Below are 17,500 nucleotides of genomic sequence, written 5' to 3'. Positions count from 1 at the left end.
CGCAGATCCCTACGTCAAGGTTTGGCTGTACTTTGGTGAGAAGCGAATAGAGAAGAAGAAATCTGAGGTCCAATTCTGCACCCTGAATCCCGAGTTTAACTTCAGCGTGATGTTTGAGGTTCCCTGGGAGAGGATCAGAGAGTGCCAGCTGAACGTGACCATAATGGATCACGACAAAGTGGGCAGGAACGAGGCCATCGGCAAGATTATGTTAGGTGAGTCAGTGTGGGGAGCCGGTGCGTGGTAGTTGGGGTGTTAGATGTCTGGTAGTGAGTGAGGGAGGCAATGCGTTAGTTGGTTAGTTTGTTGACTGGCTATTTAGTTCTTTTGCTTGTTTTCTGTTAAAGGTTAAGCGTTGAGTGCTTGAAAGAGTAGGGGTAGTTAGTTAGCTAGGTAGTTATAATTCCTTCTTGGTTTTTTTTCTAGTTTTATTTTGTTGTATCTTTTTTTTCGTGTTTTTCACTAGTTTTATCTACCTTTGTACCTGCATAGTGGGTAAAGTGATCCTTCTGTTCCTTTTTTTCATGATTGTTGTTATTTTTTTTTTCTTTCGTAGTTGTTTTTTTTATTTTATTTTCTTCCTTTTCTTTATTTTTCTCATTTATCAGTAGGTGTAATTAATATCTACTTTAAATATTGATGACGTACACCTATATTATTTCTTGTATAACTAGTACCTATTTTTTCGTGGACTGCCACACACCTGTCCTCAACTCTACCTTTCCCAAACAGAAGTATACCTAGGCTTCATAAATAACATAGACAACACCTGTGACACTAATATGTTCACCTCACCAATACCTGCCCTTATTTTTTCTCTGTTTATTATCCTTTTTCCCCTTAAATGACACTGATTAACTCACCTTATGATGTGCTAAACTTCTTAACACCTGTCCCCATGCCACTAACACCTGTTCTCCATGCTTACCTGTTAACATCTGGATCTCCACAAAACTTAATTATTTTTTTCTTTTTACTTACAACAGACACACCTGTCAAACATTTCTAGCACTTCATTAACACTACCTTCATCCCACTAACACTTGTAATCCCAACACAACTGTCAAGCTAATACTAGCGGCTCCCTAACACCTGTCCCTATTTATACCTGTCTCCTACTCTTACCTATCAATAGTAGCTGTCCCCCACTAACCCCGTGTCCCGTCACACAGGCAAGGCAGGCAGTGGCACCTCGGAGACTAAGCACTGGAGCGACATGATCACCAAGCCGAGACAGACAGTGGTCATGTGGCACCGCTTGAAGCCCGAGTGAGCCTCCATGGCACTTCCTGCCCTCCCCTGGCACCCCTCCTGCGTGAGGTGACGGGGGAGGGAAGGAGGGGAGGCAACGACCGACCAACCAACACCACCACTACCCACCACCACCACCACCACTATCACCAGCAACTACAACTACAACAACTGCAATCTGAATCTCGCTCAACCACTGCGTCTCGAACCCTCGAACCCTGAGAAGGGGAGAAATTGAAGTCAAAATTAATTAGATAAAAAAAAAAAAATAATGTAATTCTCAATAATTCATGTCAATCACGTATTTGAAGAGAACTGTTGCATATCTGTCCGTACGTACGTGCAGTCTTCACCCCATGGTAGTTATAGCGGCGAGTGTGTGCGTGCGTGCGTGTGCGTGTGTGCGTGAGTGAGTGAGTGTGCGAATGCGTGTGAGTGAGTGCACCACCACCACCACTACCACAGCAGTAGCGGCGTGTCCGGTGTGCGAGTGCCCTCAACCTACCTGTCTCCCCCGCACGTCGCCGGCCGCCCCCACCCCCCACCCCTGCAGCGCTGACTCGAGCCTCCTGAAGGTACCAACCACACGTATACAATCGAAGCGAAGTCAAGCGTTCCCTGTATGAATGTAGCTGACGCCACTGCACGCAACCCAAGCGTCACCAATATGCAAGACTAAAGCTGTAGTCGACTGGCTAAGCAAGATACACAAACACGCTCCTAAGCAAAGTAAATAAGTAAGCAAGCAAACCAGCAAGCAAGCAAGCCAAGCAAGCGTCACTACCTCCCCCTTTATTACCCTGGCCGCCTTATCCAGCAACATGAACTACGTAACTACTCCCTAAACGACGCACAAAAGATGATAAAGATAAAAAAAAAAGACGCGACGCTGTTAACTGTTTCCTTAGCGTTCGTTCATTCCTTGGTTGAGTGTTTGATTGACGCGAAACACACTTGCTTTTAAGACTCGGGGCTCAGGGGACAGCACCCACCCCCGCCTCCCTCCCCCTCACGTCACCCACCGCCCCCCTGCCCCGCCGTGACTGGACAGGCTCCACTAAGAATTCTAAGGGGGGCGTGGGTGAGGCCGCGGCGAGGTGAGGTGTGCGGGCGTGGCAGTGCTTCGCCCCAGCCCGAGCGTTTGTTAGCGGGAGGCAGCCTCGGTTATCTCTTGTTATCGTTGTCGTGGTCGTTCCGCGTTGGGTGGCGGTGCCCGGTGGGTGGTGGGCGCCGCGGGGCCTCGGCAGCCTCGCCACCAACCACCCGCTTGCACTTCAGTGTTTTTCACGGCCCGCCGCCGCCGCCGCCGCCGCCGGTGCCGTTCTTTCGTATTGTTTGATAGAAAATGGTGGAGTTGTAGGTAAAGTTTTTTTTTTCTCCTCAGATACTGTTTGTAATGGTCATATACATAATATATATATAAATATATTTTGCTTTCCTCGGTTGATACATGGTAGGATCTCTTTGTAATATATTGTATATGTGGCTCAATACATAGAGATATATAAATATATATATAAAAAATGAATATATGAAAACAACTTTAGCGTAGTTAAAGATAAAAAAAAAACAACCCCCTAAAAAAATACAAATAAAAAAAAAGACAAAGCATAACTCTTGAAGTACCGCGGAGTGACACACACGGGACGGTCGCCGTGAGTCGCGGCGTGCGCAGTGCTGCCAGGCTCAGCGTCAAGGTCTAGCGAATGGGATGGTGGACCTTACAGCACGTGCCATACACTGATAGACATTAACATATTACTGTATTGGACGGGGGAGTCGCGCCTGCCGGGCCGCTCCCTCGCTTTGATCAAGGCTTGTTCTAACACCCCTCCCCTCCCCTCACCCCTCCACCTCAACCATAGCCCCCTTCCCCTCTCCATGTCCCCTCCCATCACATCTCCCCAGCCAGCTCTCCTCCTCCACTTCCCCCTCCTTTATACTTTGACCATCCCTCGCCTTCCTCAGCCCACGACCCTCCCCGCCCCCCTCCCCCTCCACCACCACTCCTGCCTTCACTCAATTGACCATTCGCACAGGGCAGCTAATTATCATATTTTGGGGGGTATGTACGTGTCTTTTGCTGTTTATGTGTGTGTACGTATTATGTAAACAACTAGGCAACCAACGAAAGGCTCTCTCTCTCTCTCTCTCTCTCTCTCTCTCTCTCTCTCTCTCTCTCTCTCTCTCTCTCTCTCTCTCTCTCTCTCTCTCTCTCTCTCTCTCTCTCTCTCTCGGATCCAAAGAGCTGGCCTCCAGATCCTCTTTTTTTCCTTTTAAAATCTTGAAGCCTTAAATGATTGAAACTATAATCTTTTCCTCTTCCTCCTCCTCCTCCTCCTCCTCCTCCTCCTCCTCCTCCTCCTCCTCCTCCTCCTCCTCCTCCTCCTCCTCTCCTCTCGAAATCAGGAGTTGTCCCATCATTCACTGTACTTAAAGCTGTTTTTCGCCTCTTAATGTACAGTAAACTATTTCTTAAGGTAAAGACAACATGCAGTCCTTTCTTCTTCCTCTTGCCTTCCTCTTCCCTTCCTTGCGTTTCCCTTTTCTCCCTTTCATCCTCCTCGTCCTGCTCTTCTCTCCTCCTCCACTTTTCTCTCCTTCACACCACTCCATAGCCCCTAAATCTCTTCCGCAAATCCTCCTCCTCCTCCTCCTCCTCCTCCTCCTCCTCCTCCTCCTCCTCCTCCTCCTCCTCCTCCTCCTCCTCCTCCTCCTCTTCCTCACTCGAGTTTCTGGTACCGTTGGGATCATCTTTACCACACACACACACACACACACACACACACACACACACACACACACACACACACACACACACACACACACACACACACACACACACACACACACACACACACATTGGGTACACATTATTTATGCAAAAAAGCCTAAGAACCAAACCCACACACACACACACACACACACACACACACACACACACACACACACACACACACACACCTGTATATCTGTATAGTGGTGGTGAAGTAGTTTGTGATGTACTATAGGTTACTGTGATCGTGAAATATCCTCTCTCTCTCTCTCTCTCTCTCTCTCTCTCTCTCTCTCTCTCTCTCTCTCTCTCTCTCTCTCGCTTCCCCCGTACTTCGGATTCTAGCCAATGACAACGCACGTCTTAATTGTGTTTTTTGGACCAATGAAGCACCGTATCTCTTAAAGAGGGCGTGGCCTTTAGCGAAACCAGCCAATCAACGCGTTGCTCCCTTCCCCTGACAGCCAATCGCAGTGCTTTATTCTGGCTGGTGACATAACTCTGAAAAAAAAATAAGAAAAGTGAAAAATGGAAGGAAATTATAATGGTATTCAAATTGACCTTGAGTAAAAGTGATAGAAAAGTTATTATAGACGGTAAATGAATAAGTCGACGTGTGTGTGTGTATGTATGTATGTATGTATGTATGTATGTATGTATGTATGTATATGGTTTACTCACAGACCCATATGTGGTTAGTATACACACATACATACGCACTCTCTTCGGCTTGTGATACATATCTTGCTGTTTTCTTTTTTTTATTATTATTCTTTTTTATTAATAATATTAAGATGGTAGAAGAGAAAAAAAAAGGTGAAATAATAAGTTGTGATGATAATTACTGTGATAATAATAAATTTCCCTCTTGTAACTTGAGAGGATGAATAGAAAACGAGAGAAAAAAAGACAAAAAATTTACAGTAATAAACCATTTTTTATCCATTAAGAAGAAAACACGAAAGAAATATATTATTAAAAACAATGATGAAAATACCAATACTACTATTACTACTACTACTACTACTACTACTACTACTACTACTACTACTACTACTACTGCTACTACTAACTAAAAAAACAGTATTGCCATCAGTATTTCCTTGTTTTTTTCTAAGTGTTGTGGTGGGCGAGCGTGATATGAGCGTTGTCAAGTCACTCTGAACGATCCTTTCTGAGGCATCTCACAACCCGAGCGACCATGATGTTGATATTTCAGAGTCCTTCAGTCTGTATCAAAGCCTTTCGGATATTTCCTTCTCTGTGTGTGTGATGGCGTCCCTTTCCCCCCTCCCCTTCTCCACTCTTCCCTTCCCCTTTCCCCTCTCCTCCATTCCCTCCTTCTTCCCTCCTTCCCGCAGACTTTTTTTCCCTCTTCAACAGATCTTAAAAGGGGAAATTATCAATATCCCGAAGTGAAGTATTTTGAAAGCGTTAGTTTGCGAGGGAAAAAAATATTAAGTGTTTAGGGAAAAAAAATAAATGAGTATAAAGTCCTTTGGTGTGATTTTTAGGTTAATTATTATTTTTTTTTTATTTTATTTATTTATTTATTTTTTTTTTTATGGATAGTGTGTCTTATGGTGATGTACTCTTCTTAAGTTAATCGGTTTGTTGCATTAGAAGTAAAATAAAAAATGATGATGATGATGATTACTGATGGTGATGCTTGTATGTGCGAGTAAGTAAAATAATGATGATGATAAATACATAAAAAAAAATAATAAATAAATAAAATCTAAATAAAAATTGGTCATTGGCAAGATTTTTTTTTTTTTTCAATACCCGGAGAGCGTTTTCTGTCGTGATGATTCCGTTTTCTTCCATGAGTGGGTTATAGTTACGGTTTTTGTAATCATTCTTAGGGCGTGTATTGCATTTTCTTTGAGTATTACTAGTCCCTTACGTTTTCTGTGGTTATTACTAGCGTGTGAATTATGTTTTCTTTGATTATTATTAGCGTGTGGTCCGTTTTCTATGGTTATTACTAGCCTATGTCTTACGTTTTCTTTTTCAGTAAGTACTAGCGTGTGTCTTAGATTACCGCCTAATGCAGGTGTAATGAAGTACAGTACTAACGTTGTTTGTATCGCTAGGATTAGCCACTCAGTCATCGGCTAGTGAAGTTATTCAGTCCCAGAATTAGAAGCCAAGCTGACGTACGTACTCCTACTCAACCAAAACAATAATGATAAAAAATAGAGTAAAAATGTATAAGGACCACATGAAAACCGGTTACTTCAGTTTCTTTTTGGACTGAGTGAAGTTTTCTGCTTGTACCTGTTCGTCTTTCTTTCTGTTGTTTACTTGTCTTTTTTTTTCTGTCAGTTGGTAAATAGAAGCGAACCTAACTTAACTTATCCCAAATCTGAGTTAAGTTGAATTAGGTGAGTTATCTATCTGTACACTTACTTATATATCTGTCTATCTATCGGCATATGTATCTATCCTTACGTAAGAATAACCTAACTTAGCCCATCCCAGAAGTGACTTGGGTTAAATTCAGCAAATTATCAATATATTTACGTTTATCTGAAGGTAACCTAACTTAACCTCACCCGGACTAAGGTGGGTTAAATTAGGTAAGGTACCCGTCTATCTATCCACCTGTTTATCTGTGTATTATATCTATTCATCCATCAAAGTAACCTAACTTAACCCAACGAGACCAAAAATGTATCTACTGTGTCTGGTCTTCATGGGGTCCACAAAGTAACACTAAAAGGCCAGAAGTGTTTTGATAATAGATATAAACTCAAAAAAAAAAAAAAATGTACCATGGTTTTTGAGTTTATTTTTCTATCACATATTATTTTCCGTTCGAATATACGAGCTGTGATTTTTTGTGTTATTTTTCTATAGAGGCTACGAGAGTATAGACGCTACCAGTAAATAAATAAAATAAATAAACACAAAAAAAAACAGTAAATAAAAAAAGTATAGAGGCATTGAAAAGTGACCCCGTTGAGAAATATAAACGAAAGAAAGGTTGACAAACAGATGACAGTCGCTTGTTTCCCGCCCTCCTTTCGAAGCTTCCGGCGCGCGCGAGTGAACCAGTTGATCCGCTGCTGTCCTGTCTGTTTGTCTGTCTGTCTGTCTGTCTCTGTTTGTCTGTCTGTCTGTACATATTTTAGCCACGCGACGTCTTTCCCCCCTCATTCCCCTCCCCCTCCCACCTCCGCTTTAAAGACTCTGGTTGCCCTTAACAGTGAATGTGATTACAACTAAGAAATATAGTAATGAAACTCAACGGCTCTGTGTTTTATTTCACTGTCCCTTGTGCTGTGTGTGTGTGTGTGTATGCTTCTTTATTTTCGTTTTTTTTTTTTTTTTTTGTAGATGCAATTCATTTCTGCTCTAAGAATTGATAACGTGCACCTATTTGTTTGTTTCTTGCATAACTAGTGCCTGTTTTTCGTAGATTGTCACATTAAACTACCGAACAAATTAGGGTCTCTCTCTCTCTCTCTCTCTCTCTCTCTCTCTCTCTCTCTCTCTCTCTCTCTCTCTCTCTCTCTCTCTCTCTCTCTCTCTCAGATATTAACAAAAAAAATTTCAATACACAAATTCAAATGACGTATTACATCAAAAAAGCCTCTTGTTGCTTAGATTTTGATTACAGTCTGTGTAAATTGGTGTTTGTTTTCATTATTACTTTCAAGTATTTTCTCATATTGTGCGATTAAAGTAATTTTTAATTTATATAATTCATCACTATCCTATTTATTTTGATTTTAAAATGCAATAACGTAATCCAGTAACGAGTCATGGAACCCTTCAACTTTGTAACAACTTGCCAATTGGTGATTCAACATGAGCTTCACAGTCACAGAGCAATTAAGTCACAACATATCACACTTAAAAGAACTAAAACTTACACCTTCACAACCTTTCATATCAATACACAGGGGATGAAGACTGGAAGAAAAAAAAAAATGGACAAAAAAAAAAATATAATAAAATAAAAGTTCTAAATTACTGTGATTTTGAAGCCTCGAGCGAACCAGTGAACCAGTGAAGCAGGGAGCGCGTTCAGTTACTCCATGGTGAAGCACTGGCGGAGCAGCACGACCAGCAGGGCACCTCACAGCCACGCGACACAGCGGCGGAGTAGCTGACAGAACGGAATATCTATAAGGTATTTTATAGAGATTTTAACAGTTCTCTTATTGAATGGGTGGATTTGTTAGCATTCTAGTTGTTGATGTCCTTTAGCGAAATTATCAGTAAACGTTTATGAATTTGGATTTGAATATGTTGTGTGAGGAAAAGACTTAAAGATTATTTGTGGGTAACTTTTTTTTTTTTTTTTTTTTTTTTTGCTTGTGAATTTGTGTTTATAATTTGAAGTGCACAATGCATTTTTTTTTTTTTTTAGGTTCGTTTTCATATTTTATTCAGTCCAGTGGTTGGCTTATTATTTTTTTTTTTTTTGTGTGGGGGGAGAGGGAAAAAAGGAGGAAGTTTCACTCAATTTGTTGTACTCAAGTGGTGTTCTGTGTGTGTGTGTGTATGTGTGTTTAGATATGGTAGCAAAATTTTAACGCGGCACATCGTTTGTTAGCCACCTTTAAGGAGTCATATTACTAGTTCATAAATCCTGGAATTCTCTCTCTCTCTCTCTCTCTCTCTCTCTCTCTCTCTCTCTCTCTCTCTCTCTCTCTCTCTCTCAATCATTTACTCCTGCAATTTCTCTAACAATCGTCACATTCCCCTAGTGCCTCTAATTCATTTATAACTATTCATCTCATCTTATTGTTACACTGCTACGAGTATCTAGCGCACTGACAATAAATTCACGCAAATCAAATCCCATCCACCGTAATTATTCCACACCTCATGCCAGGCTGTCCGTGTGCACCAGATCACCTCAGCAAATCAATCTCTAGCCTGTTATTTCCTTATCTCTACCACGATTCGTATTCTGAAACGCGTTGCTTTCTCACTGCGACTATTTCCGAAGGCCACAGAGATGATTCGCCTGGTTCTCAAGGCTGTTTATCATGTAAATTCTGAAGAAAACTTGTGAATCCTCGACTACAACCATAAAGACCCTTTCAAAAACTCGTGTCCCTTTATGTAGAGCCTTTTGAAAGTAGTGTAGAGGAGATGCGGCCGGATAACTTAAACTATCATTCGCAGTTTCCTATTTTTGAGCCTCGTAAGTGTGTCTACTACATTACTATTGGCCCTGTGAATATCGGAGGCTGTCAGTGTTTATATTTGCAGAGCGCTGGGGCCTCTGATAACTGGCCGGCCCTTCCATTTACGAGGGAATTGCTGCGAGTGTTCATGGCGAGACTCCCCCTTTACTATTAACTGGTGAGTGGCTGTTATATTTTTACGGGAGCATGATAGGAGAGAGAGAGAGAGAGAGAGAGAGAGAGAGAGAGAGAGAGAGAGAGAGAGAGAGAGAGAGAGAGAGAGAGATGTGGAGGGATAAAAGGAGGGGTGTGGAAGGGAAGAGGGAAGGAGGGATGTGGAGGCTGAGAGGGGTGCGGAGGGAAGGAGAGAGAGGGGTGTGGAGGGAGAGAGTGAGAGTGACATGTAGAATAGAATATTAGGAGAGAAGCAAGGAGGGATGTGAAGAGATAGAGAGGGAGGGTTTGGGGCGTAGAGGGAGAGAGGCAGTCAGGGTGGCATGTAGAATTGATTATTAGAGAAAGAGAAGCAGGAAGGGATGTGGTATACAATGTTGAGGATCACTTTATATTTAATGTATGAATCACTTTTTTTTCTAGTTCATTCGTCATATAAAATTGTACATTAAAGACACTACTGTAATGAGAGGAGGCAAAGAGGCGTGGTACTGTAATGAGATAAGACTGAATATACCTTTATCGTTACTGAATATACAAGCCATAAAGAAATTGCGGTCTTTTGTCCTCCAGACTTATCAGCATCATAAGCTACAAACACACACGAAGACACAACATTCCCTATAACAAAAATAACACAACACCAACACACCACACTACGTACATTCACAGCACCACCACACTCCTTCACTAAACTCTTCATACACTCTTCCATTCCATATCACACCACCAATACATTACCACTGCCAGGCGTACGATAAGCCACAGCAATCCCCTAAATACTGAACTAATCCTGTTTAGGTATTCCTTTATTAACCTGCCATGCATTACAGGTGGACAGGTGGGCGGCCTGGCGTGACGGGCCTGCAGGGGAGAGGAGGCGGTCGTGACGGGGGAGAGGGGAGAGGAGGGGAAGGGCGTCTGAATGCACCTGTCCCTCCCCTTCCCTCTCTTGTCCCTCCTCTCCCCTCTCCTCTCACCGAGTCATCACAGGATGTTGAGTATCACTATAATGCAGTTTCTGAATCGCCATCGTAAAGTATATGTGCAGAGAGAGAGAGAGAGAGAGAGAGAGAGAGAGAGAGAGAGAGAGAGAGAGGGGGGGAATTAGAGAGAGATGAGCGAAGTGCTTCGTATATTGGTTTATTTTCATGATTATACCCGAGAGAGAGTTAAGTGCTAAGTATATTGCTTTATTTTCATGTTTGCATCCATCTCGCTCCTGGGGGCGGTGCTTTATTTATTTATTTATTTACCTTTATACTTTATCATGGGTTAGGTAGCCCCGTATACCTAGCTGTCATATCATTACCAACATTATTTTCACCTTTACACTTAACTTGAATAAGTGCAGTTACTTATGACGGAAGGAGGAAATAGTTTAGTTCATCATAGCAAGACAGGGATATAGAGGTACTTCTGATATATCACCATTGTACTGTGGAACTTTTATATATATATATATATATATATATATATATATATATATATATATATATATATATATATATATATATATATATATATATATATATATATATATATATATATATATATATATATATATATATATTTTTTTTTTTTTTTTTTTTTTTTTTTTTTTTTTTTTTTTTTTTTTTTGGTGGGTTTATTGGTATAAATATATTAGTACGTTACTGGTAGATGTTATTTATTTATTTTATTTTTTGTGTGCTTTGGTTTTTGTAAATCTCCAAAGTCCATTATTATTATTTATTTATTTATTTATTTTTTTAAGTAAAAAAAACACATTATCGGAAATCATTTTTACTCATTTATTTTTTGTATTATTTTGTTGATATGAAAAATATGAAGATAAAAATTGTGTTTGGGATAAGCTGGGCAGTGTGTGTGTTTGGGGTACCCCAGTTTGGTGGAGGATAAACAGTTGTAATTGGAATGAAACAGTGATAGAATGTTTGGATAAAGGATAAGCTATGTTTGTGATAGAAAATTCTGTTTATTGGATGTTAAGGTGGAAGGTAGGTTGGGTTTTGAATTAGGTATGGATGTGGTGTGTGTTTTTTGGTGTTTGGTGAAGGATAATAAACTGTTGTAATTGGGATAAAATGGTGTTGGAGATTGTGAAAACTTAATCATTTCATTGTATCTATAAATCTTCTTGGTCTTTCTCTCTTCTTCTACCTCCTCTTCCTTAGATTCTTTGTCTTTCTTTGTTGTCTTATATTCCTTCTTCCTCTTCCTCCTCTTCTTTCTCTCCTTCCTCTCTTCCTTTATTGTGTCTTATGTTTCTTTTTCCTTCTCTTCTTCTCTTTCTATTCTTTTTCTTCTTCCTCCTCTTCATCATCATCATCCTCTTCCTTTGTTGTGTCTTATGTTTCTTCTTCCTTCCTTTTCTTCTCTTTCTTGTTCTGCCATGTTCCTCCTTTCTTCTCTTCCTCTTCCTTCTCTTCTTCCTCTCTTCCTTTTGCCTTGTTCCTTCTCTCTTCTCTTCTTCCTCTTTTCATTTGCTGTTGTTGTTGTTCCTCTTCCTTCACTTGCAGGTCTTCCTTTAATGCATCTGTACCTCATCCTCCTCCTCTTCCTCTCTTTACTGTTTTGCTTGAATAAGTAAAATTCAGGTTTGTCTAATGTGTTATCATTGAGTGCTGGAAAATAAATTTATTCATTATTATCATTTCATTATTATTATTATTATTATTATTATTATTATTATTATTATTATTATTATTATTATTATTATTATTATCATCATCTCACATCAAGTTAATTATTGTTATTATTGTTATCCTTCATCAAGTTAATATTTTTCTTTAGTGTTAGTTTATTATAATTACTTATCATTGCAGTAACACTATAATAATTTCCTATAATAATAATAATAATAATAATAATAATAATAATAATAATTCTAAATCTTGTGCCTTTTTCTTACTGTCTTATAAATTTTTACAGCACACAGCATTTTCTTCCTCCAAAGATGTCCATCTGTGTGTTTGTACATACTACAGGCTGCTGGAGACACCCGCACAGCCTGAGGAGAGAGTGAGTTAAAATTGGGGGAGGATCTATATTGGTTGGGGGGGGAGCTGTGGGTGGTGGCTGTGGGTAAGTCAACATACTGTGGGGGACATACTGTGGGGCTGTGGGCTGAGAGAGAGAGAGAGAGAGAGAGAGAGAGAGAGAGAGAGAGAGAGAGAGAGAGAGAGAGAGAGAGAGAGAGAGAGAGAGAGAGAGAGAGAGAGAGAGAGAGAGCACTACTGTTAATAGCACACACACACACACCAAATTCCCTTCCTCTTTACTTTACTTTCTTCATCATCGTCATTTTGCCTTTAGCATAATTTTTTTCTTTCTTTTATTCTTGTTGTTGTAGTTGCTTCCTTTCCTCTTCTTTCTTTCTTTCTTTCTTTTGTTCTTCTATTTCTTCTTCAACATTTCTTCTTTTCTCTTCCTTCCTCCTCCTCCTTATTTCTCTTCCTCCACTCCTTTCCTCCCCTATCCCTCTCTCTTTACAAACATACCCCTTCCCCCAAACACACCTCGCACACCTCAAGTCATGTCAACCACCACTAGTGCATACTCCCCCTTATCCCCAAGTGTCAGATCAAACTTGGCAGAGGGTGGTCCTTCAAGCGACGAGCCTTGAGGACCAAAGGAGGTGGCAGTCAGGTGGTGGTGTCCTCAGTGTTGGTGAAGAGAGTAGTGGTGAGTGCAGAGGCAAGGAAGTTGTTGGACTCTATAATGTCAACAAAGAGGTCTTGAGTAATCTGTGGGGGAGAAAAAGACTTGTTAAGAGTGTTGGAAGTGTTAGGAGTGATGCTGCTACTGCTACTAATTTGACTCTACAATGTCAATGAACAGGTCTTGAGCGATCTGTAGAGGAGGGAAGGGTGTGTTACAAGTGTTGGAAGTGGTGGTGATGCTGCTGCTGCTGCTATTACTACTACTACTACTACTACTACTACTACTGCTGCTGCTGCTGCTGCTGCTGCTGCTGCTGCTGCTATTACTACTACTACTACTACTACTACTGCTGCTGCTGCTGCTGCTGCTGCTGCTGGTTATTATTACTACTACTGCTACTATAGAGGAAGTTAGGGTGCTGTTGTTACTGCTACTGCTAGTACTACTTCTGTTTGAGGGAAGGGAGTCTGAAATAATGAATGGTTAGTGTTGATACTACTACTACTGTTTTTTTTTTTTTTTATGTAGGAAGGACACTGGCCAAAGATGTGTTAGCTGCAACTTCTCCTCACAAGAGAGCGGATGGAGTTAAAAGTTTGGATTTTAGTAAGAATGAAGACGCACTGCCTATATAAAGAACTTTGGGAGTTGAGTGGTGCATAGAATCTGACACGTTTTAATTTAGAATAAAGCTGAAAGGCAAGCCACTCACCAGGAGAGGCATTGTCAACAGTGAGCTCTATATATGATTCATTAGGTAAAGTGCCACCTCTTATACTGACTGGAAAAGCAAATTTTACAAAAATTGTGTAAGAATGCAGTTGAATGGGATGATGAGCTGCAAAAACCAGACCAGCTAAAAGTACCTAGATGTTACAAACCTGATGACTTTGGGAAAGTAGAAAAGGTTGAACTCCATCACTTTTCAGATGCTTGCCAAGAGAGATATGGCCAGTGCTCATATATTAGATTAATTAGAAAGACTGGCCAAATTCATTGTGCATTAGTAATGGCAGTCACGTGTCACACCTCTAAAAACCATGACAATTCCCAGACTAGAGCTAGCAGCAGCAGTGGTGTCAGTTAGAATCCATAAACTCTTGAAGGGAGAACTTGAGTATAATAATGTGGAAGAAGTATTTTGGACAGAGCAAAGTAGTCCTTGGTTACATTGCAAATGAAGCAAAGAGATTCCATGTATATGTTGCTAATAGAGTAGAAACAATTGGAGATCACACCACCAGATCAGTGGAAATTTGTAGAGACACAGTATAACACAGCAGATCATGCATCTAGAGGCATGACAGCACATGAATTGTGTAATAGCAAGATCTGGTGCAATGGCCCAGAATTCCTTTGGCAACATAGTGAAATGGATAGCTATCCTCAGTACAAGATCATAAATGTAAATGACCCTAAAGTGAAGAAAGTTGTATGCCATACTGTAGGCACACAACAGCCCAGATATACTAGAAAGACTCCCAGGATGACAGTTAAGTACTGATGCTCTATGGAAATGAAGAGGTTAATGCAAAAGACATGTTGCTATGATATGCTATGACACATTGAGCAACTCTTCCCTGCCATAACAAATTACCAACAACAACAACACACACACCTAAATACCTACCTATTAATTACCTAGCCTAATCAAAATTCCCCTTTTCTTCTTCCTTTTCCTTCATTTAATTTCTCATTCCTTCCTCCCCCTTCTCACTCCTCCTTTCCTTCACATGTACAGCATTTCACAAGGAGAAGCTGAGGTGCTTCATTTGTCTCTTCTTTGTGCTCAGTTCCATACACATCTGTATGTCACTCAAGGCAAAAATGTCTGTCTCTCTCTCTCTCTCTCTCTCTCTCTCTCTCTCTCACTCTATAAATGAAGTTCTTTTCACTGGCTTTCATTATACAAATCTACATTATACAGTCATTATATATTATTGCTTGTTTTCTTCTCTTTTCTCCATTTTACAAGTTTATCTCTTATTAATACTATACAGCCTTCATTATCTGTGTATTATTGCTTCTGTTTCCTCTTAAGCCACATATTTACTGCTTGTCACTTTCCAATATACACAGAAGATATATTATTATTTTTTTTTCTTTTTGCCTTCCTTTATATATTCTGAATATATAAATAAAGTTACCATTCTTTTGCCTTATTTCTCTCACTTTCCAATACATATATATAAAAGAAAAGAATAGTGTTTTTTTTCCCTTTGTTCTGTCAATAAACATTACTGTATATATAAAGGAATATTACAGCTTTTCCACCTCCCTTCCATCACTTTCCAATATACATGAAAGCAAAGAATATTACTGTTTTTTCATCTTCTGGCCAACACCATATTTTGCTAAAGGAAATGGGAGTAAATTATCAGTGTTTTCTCTTCACTGATAATAAGGAAAGACACAAGTATACATATTACTGCTGTTCTGTTGCTGTACATGTTAGGGAATGAGTCTATTGCCCACTAGTCTATAAAAACGGGGCATTACTGATATTCTTCATCATGAACAAAAGCAAATGATATCTTACACAACCTTAGGAGGCTTTCAAACACTTCCAATATTTAAAATAGCCATAATATTCAAAATTATTGCTTACTTATCTATATTGTGCATGAAGGGAAGAGATATTGCAAATTTTTCATTACTTTCATAACCAAAACAAAGGCTGTACTGCACATTTGCACTCCCAGTCACAATTAAAGGAACACTCTTAATATACAGACCTTCATTCATTAACATCCCCTGCCACACACACACACACACACACACACACACACACACACACACACACAGCAAGCAGGGCCCTTCCACTACCTCTCAGCCACCATGACGCAAGATACACCAATAAAACGACCTTTCCCACTAACACTTTCTCAAACACACTGTATATTGCCTCATCCTGTCAAAACACTGCCTTCTTGTTTAAATCTTCTTTCTACTTACAACTCTTTCACTCAGTACTCAGCTACTTCGTCTCCAATCTAACCATTGCTTTCTTATTCAAATTCTCGACTATTAAAGCCTCTTTCTAACATACAATGCTCAATGCTTCACTCTGTCTCTTTATTGCTAGTCTCTTTCTCTACCTCCACAAAATACTGTCTCTTTCCATTCGTCTCCAACTCTCTCTCTACAAACACTGTCTCTCCTAACACCTTATTCCCTCCTTTTCTCTATCCTATCATTTCTACCTCCACTTTTCCCCCATCGAAAATTCCTGCACTCCTATTCCCTCATCCTATCTATTCCAGCCTCCATTCCTCCCTATACAAACACTTAATCTCTAGTTACACCGTTTTCACTCCCATAATCCTTTACTTTATACTTCCATTCCTAGATCAACTTCTTATCAAAAATATCTGTATTCTTAGAGCTTTATCCTTCCATTTTATCATTTCTAGTTCCTTATCCAAAACTGCAATTCTCCTTTACCCTCATCCTTTCATTTCTTCATTTCTACCTTCATTTCTTATCCACCTTCCTACTCTTCATCAATATCATATACAGTGTTGCAACAAGAATGTCTACAGAGTGTTGTGCCTTCCCTCATACTCTAATTCTCTTATTCTTCCCCCTATGACTAAATCTTTCAAGCAACTACCACAACAAACTTTTTAACATCTTAAAGCACATGTGAAATATTTCTTAAACCTCAGCCAGTCTCTAAAAACAATAAAAACTTTAAACTACAATGACTAACACAAACATTAAGGTAGCCTCCCTCACCCAGCCTCTATAACCAAGATGAAAAATACTACACAAGAATCATTAACACACATACTCACACACCTACCCACGTACACACCAAGCTGGCCCACACAAGGCACAACACACACACACACACACACACACACACACACACACACACACACACACACACACACACACACACATTATTCAAACTCTCAGCCCATCAGCCCCAGGTGGAAAGGGACAGCCTTTTGGACCACCCTTCTACACACACTATCAATATGACAAGATTTACACATATCTGTCAATAAATCTAACTTAGCAAGAAATTATTGACACAATCACCAGCATATACCGTACATAAACCTCTCTTGGCACACGCGCGAGCGCGCACACACACACACACACACACACACACACACACACACACACACACACACACACTTAATTATGAATTCCGTGAAAAGCATAGACAGAAAAAACAAACAAACACACACTTAATTCTGAATTATGTAAAAGGCATGGACAGGAAACACACACAAAAACACACACACACTTAATTTTGAATTTTGTAAAGAGATTAGACAGGAAACACACACACACACACACACACACACACACACACACACACACACACACACACACACACACACACACACACTTAATTCTGAATTCTGCAAAGAAGCAGACAGAAAAACACACACACACACACACACACACACACACACACACCTAAACTTAATTCTGAATTTTGTAAGAAGCATAGACAGGAAAGCACACACAC

The 17,500-nt window shown here is 40.1% G+C and overlaps 2 protein-coding genes and 1 long non-coding RNA gene across 18 annotated transcripts in view; 2 read left to right on the top strand and 1 right to left on the bottom strand.

The window, feature by feature from the left end:
- LOC135110399 (synaptotagmin-7-like) overlaps positions 1-7,280 on the top strand; it is a 147,772-nt gene extending 140,492 nt beyond the window's left edge. For all 8 annotated transcript variants that reach the window (XM_064022678.1, XM_064022673.1, XM_064022675.1 and 5 more), the window contains 2 exons: positions 6-215; positions 1,173-7,280. In XM_064022678.1, coding sequence (XP_063878748.1) covers positions 6-215; positions 1,173-1,273 — 311 coding nt within the window. In that variant the 3' untranslated portion in view covers positions 1,274-7,280. The remainder of the gene's footprint in view (positions 1-5; positions 216-1,172) is intronic.
- A 744-nt stretch (positions 7,281-8,024) lies between these two features.
- Positions 8,025-10,810, top strand: LOC135110766 (uncharacterized). Its single transcript, XR_010273416.1, has 3 exons — positions 8,025-8,168; positions 9,260-9,352; positions 10,182-10,810. It is a non-coding gene; the product is annotated as an uncharacterized LOC135110766 (long non-coding RNA).
- A 307-nt stretch (positions 10,811-11,117) lies between these two features.
- LOC135110397 (uncharacterized) overlaps positions 11,118-17,500 on the bottom strand; it is a 30,237-nt gene continuing 23,854 nt past the window's right edge. For all 9 annotated transcript variants that reach the window (XR_010273238.1, XR_010273240.1, XR_010273239.1 and 6 more), the window contains 2 exons: positions 12,263-13,097; positions 11,118-11,975 (listed from right to left, as the gene is read on the bottom strand). Coding sequence is in view for 2 of the 9 variants with exons in the window: in XM_064022669.1 (XP_063878739.1) it covers positions 12,996-13,097 (102 nt within the window). In the remaining 7 variants the exon portion in view is untranslated. The remainder of the gene's footprint in view (positions 11,976-12,262; positions 13,098-17,500) is intronic.

This window comes from Scylla paramamosain, chromosome 20, assembly GCF_035594125.1.
Source record: "Scylla paramamosain isolate STU-SP2022 chromosome 20, ASM3559412v1, whole genome shotgun sequence".
NCBI lineage: Eukaryota > Metazoa > Arthropoda > Malacostraca > Decapoda > Portunidae > Scylla > Scylla paramamosain.
This window is presented reverse-complemented; position numbering and strand designations above follow the sequence as displayed.